The 4,044-nt window shown below is 43.2% G+C and overlaps 1 protein-coding gene across 1 annotated transcript; it reads right to left on the reverse strand.

Moving 5' to 3' along the window:
* Positions 1–1,358: 1,358 nt before the first annotated feature.
* On the reverse strand, positions 1,359–2,626 carry LOC134565165 (uncharacterized). The gene is given in 2 exon segments (XM_063424622.1): positions 1,359–2,320; positions 2,323–2,626. Coding segments are annotated over 2 exon segments (1,266 nt in total).
* Between the last annotated feature and the right edge of the window lie 1,418 nt (positions 2,627–4,044).

Here is a 4,044-nt window from a genome sequence, read left to right on the forward strand (position 1 = left end):
AGGATCTGTGGGGTGAATGGGACCAAGTACCTGGTGTGCTGTTGCTTCAAAAATTAACAATTTTAAAGCCTCCTCTTGGGAATCACCCCATTCCCAATTTTTTCCCTTTCTCAGCAAGTTGTAAAGAGGTCTGGCAATTATTGAAAAATCTGGGATGTGTTTTCTCCAAAACACTAGCAATCCTAAAGCTTGTTGCAGTTCTTTACTGGATTGTGGCATTTTAATCTGATCTAGAGAGGTTAAAGTGTCATGTGGAATACAGGTCATACCTGCTTTCCACCAAATGCCCAGGAATTTTACCTCATGGGAAGGTTTTTGAATTTTCTCAGGTGGGATTTGTAAGTCAAGGCTTTCTAAGTGGGAAATTATTTTCTGCTGGGCATTTCCCACTTCTTCTACCTCCTCCCCACCTACAAGAATGTCATCAATGTATTGATAAACACCTATATTGTCAGGTATGAGTATTTTTTCTAATTCTTGGGCTAGAGCATGGTGTGCAAGGGTGGGAGAGTGTCGATACCCTTGGGGGAGTCTGGTGAATGTGTATTGTTGGCCTTCCCAGGTGAAAGCAAATCGATCTCTGTCGCCTGGTTGTAAAGGTATCATGAAAAACATGTCTTTGACATCTATAGTTGCCATGATTGTGTGAGCTTTTTCCTGAATTAATATTATTAATTCAGCTAAATTTGGAACTGCTGCTGTTAGGGGCTCTGTGTTTGAATTCAGTCTGCGGAAATCTATTGTGAGTCTCCATTTGCCATTCGGCTTTCTGACAGGCCAAACTGGTGAGTTATAGGGAGAGTGAGTGTGTACTATAACTCCTTGTTCTTTTAGATCTTGTATTACTGGTTTTATTCCTTCCTTGGCTCCTAACGCAAGTGGGTATTGTTTGACATTTGTCACTTTGCTGTGTGGTAATGGTGGTGCTGTTTGAAGTAATCTAATGTTGAGCATTGGTGTGCCAAAAGACCAGAGATTCCCCTCAGTGTCAAACCATTGTTTACCAATGATGGCATTTAGCCCTAGGAGACTGTATGGAATGTCTCCTATCACTATGTCTATAGAGAGCATGTTTTCATCTCCTGGCAGGAGAATTCTTACTAGAGCTGCTCTCATAACTTCAGATATTCCAAGTGCATTTAAAACACAGTATTTCTTTTTTGTTGGCACAACTCCACATTTTTGTGCATCTCTAATTGTTAAAGCAGAGATTTGAGCACCAGTGTCAACTAGGTAACTTATGGGTGCTCTTTTGGGACCTGTGATGGCTGTAATTATTAGGTCTCCTTTTTCTGTTTTTGTGAGCATTCTGAGATATATCCAAAAACCGTTACTTTGCTCACCTTTAAATAATGGTCTCAGTGAAAAACCTTTTTTGGTTCACTGCTGAAGTCAATTAGGTCTTGAGTGGGGGGGTTTTGATGTGACTTGTTTGCTTGCTGTGTGGCGGGGGGTGCAGTGCTTTGAATTGTTTGATTATTTCTGGGCTTACTGCCCAGATCATCAGAAGAAGTGTGTGTGCTAGGTTGTGTTTTCTTGCCAATGGCTAGAGCTGGCAAACTTGGTTTTTTAAAATGCCAGTTTGAGATTATTTTCTGTAATTTATCTAGCGGCAAGCCATCCATGACATCTTTGGGCACCCCTCTTTTAATGCCTAACAGCCACCAGTGTTGACATGTAGAGATGTTTTTTCCTTTGTCTGAGTTTTCGTTTCTAGTAGTTTTAACATTCCTGATGCCTTTGATTTTCTGAAAAGTGTCTTGTGGTGTTGAAACTGGCCTGTATTGTCTACAGTAATTTATTAATTCAACTGCAATTTTGCTCCAAACCCAGACTTTACGATCATTAGTAGTTGAATTGGTTTGAGCGGTTGCGGCATGGGAAGAAGTTGAATACGGGCTGGAATTTTGATCACTAGATGAATTTCTTTCGCTGGGGTTGCCAAGAAATCTTTCAAGTCTTTCTACAGGACTTAGTGCAGTAATGGTCTTCTGTAAGGCAATTGCAGTTGGTTTTAAGAACTCTGGAAGCCCACGGATTAAAGGGGTCATAATTTCGGGCTTCACAGGCAATTGCATAGGAGAGTCACATCCAAGAATTAATTTCCTTTCATGTATTATTTGCAGACAGGCGGCTTTTTGTACACTCTCCAGTATGTTATCGGGGGTGCTGGGAATAGCTACGGGATCACCCCTTTCCAAGGCATTAATTCCGCCTGCCCAAAAGGCAGCCCGTTGGGTTATGGACCATGCACTACGTTTGTCTCCTGTTGTTAAAAAGACTCCATGGCCCCAATATCCACTGGCTTCCTGTTCAGTTTGATTTGGTCTCCTCCTGTGAGAGACACACAGAAGACATATTCTGTCTCTGTCTCATGTGGAAGCCTGCTGTATTCTTTTTTCAGTCTAACTAACTCTGTGGCTGCAAAAGGGGTTTCTTTGGTAGTGATATGTGGGTCGTAGTCATCGTCACCAATATAATTGAATTCTGTTTTAATTAGGGGCCTCAAATGAGGACAGCAGTATTCACCACAATTTTTGACTGTTTCCAATTCTTTGTGTGGGTAAATTTGTTTGGTGTCAAGTGTGTCAGTTTGTTCTGTCTCCTTTAAGGAGTCAGAATTCATTTGATTTTTGCAGTATTCATCTCTTAAAGTATTTCTCAGAATGTGATTTTCAGTGCGTTCTTCATTTAGCTGGCTCTAATATTTTTACTAAATTTTGGAGGGAGTCTATCACAGCTTTGTCTTCCTCATATCACTTATGGCGATCATCAATTGCGGCTGTGAGACACGCTCCCAAAACAGAGCAAATTACTGCTTTGTCTTTGCCAATTTTATATTTGAGTTCACTTTGTAAAGAGGAAATCCTATTTATCACACTTTCAAGATCGAACCAATGCTCTTGAGCCCAAGTTTCGCCACCAGTAGATGGCTTGCAATTGTGTTTTGCTAACAGTGCATAAAATGGGGTTCTATGTGTATTATCATCAGTCATTTTGTGGAGGTGATTAAAAAGCCACAACAGGGAGTTAATATTTGATTCTATTAACACAGCTATGCTCCTTTCACCTCTTTCCCTGGGGTGGGTGAAGGGATGAAACCTGTCTGCTGAGGCGCTGTTTAGTTACATCAAGGTGTCCCTTCTCTCAACAAGACAGTTCACACACACAAAACAGTTTCTCTTTTTGCACTAGGAGATCTTTTGTGAAATCCTGAAGAGAGATACACCTCAATAGAGTATAGGGATGCTTTTTACCTAGGTGTCTACAGTGTGCGAAGAATCAGAAAAGTCCCCCTTGCTTTCTAGCTTCGTTCACCGAAGTGACGGGCTAGGTGCGGCTGAGGCTAATCTTCCTCTTCCTAGTACAGACTATAGACAACCTGCAACCCCTCTGTCAATCAGGACCCTGTCACAGTGACGCCAATTTAAATGTCACGAGCCAAAGGATGGTCGTGATGGTTCGTTTTGATTTCAGAGTGCAAAAAGAGGCAATGATAACTTAATTCAGGTAAAATCAATTGTATCTTTATTGATACACACAATTATGCGATAGTAGAGAAGGGGAAAGAAGAGAGAGAGAGAGAGAAAGGGGGGTAAAGAAGGGGTGATAGCTACCGACTGAACCGACGTGAGTCCCCGTGACGCTGGTACCAATAGACCACCTTCGCAGTCCTCGTGGCGTGCAGGTCAGTGGAGCCATCGTCGTGTCCGCTGGGGAGGCCTCAGAAGCCTGCTCTTTTTGTGGGGTTGTTATAGTTCTTTTCGAAGCGACAGGCAAGATGCCAGGAAGGGGGGGAGGTCTTGTGGGCATCGCAGGTGTTCTCTCACAATAGAGGGAGTGGTGCAGCTCAGGCCTCACCAAGTACGGTCAGTACAGAAACACCCCTTCGCAAACACGGTCCAGAAACCGTAACCGTCCCCCATTGTTTCGTGCACGGATCCCTGAGGAGGGCGTCTTGGTCCAGTGGGTGCAGCTGCAGGGAGAAGCTTGGATCTCTCCTGTGCGGTGGCCCAGGGTCCATGGGGGTCTCAGCCTCTGACA

This window comes from Prinia subflava (genome assembly GCF_021018805.1).
Source record: "Prinia subflava isolate CZ2003 ecotype Zambia chromosome W unlocalized genomic scaffold, Cam_Psub_1.2 scaffold_37_NEW, whole genome shotgun sequence".
NCBI classification, from domain to species: Eukaryota; Metazoa; Chordata; class Aves; order Passeriformes; family Cisticolidae; genus Prinia; species Prinia subflava.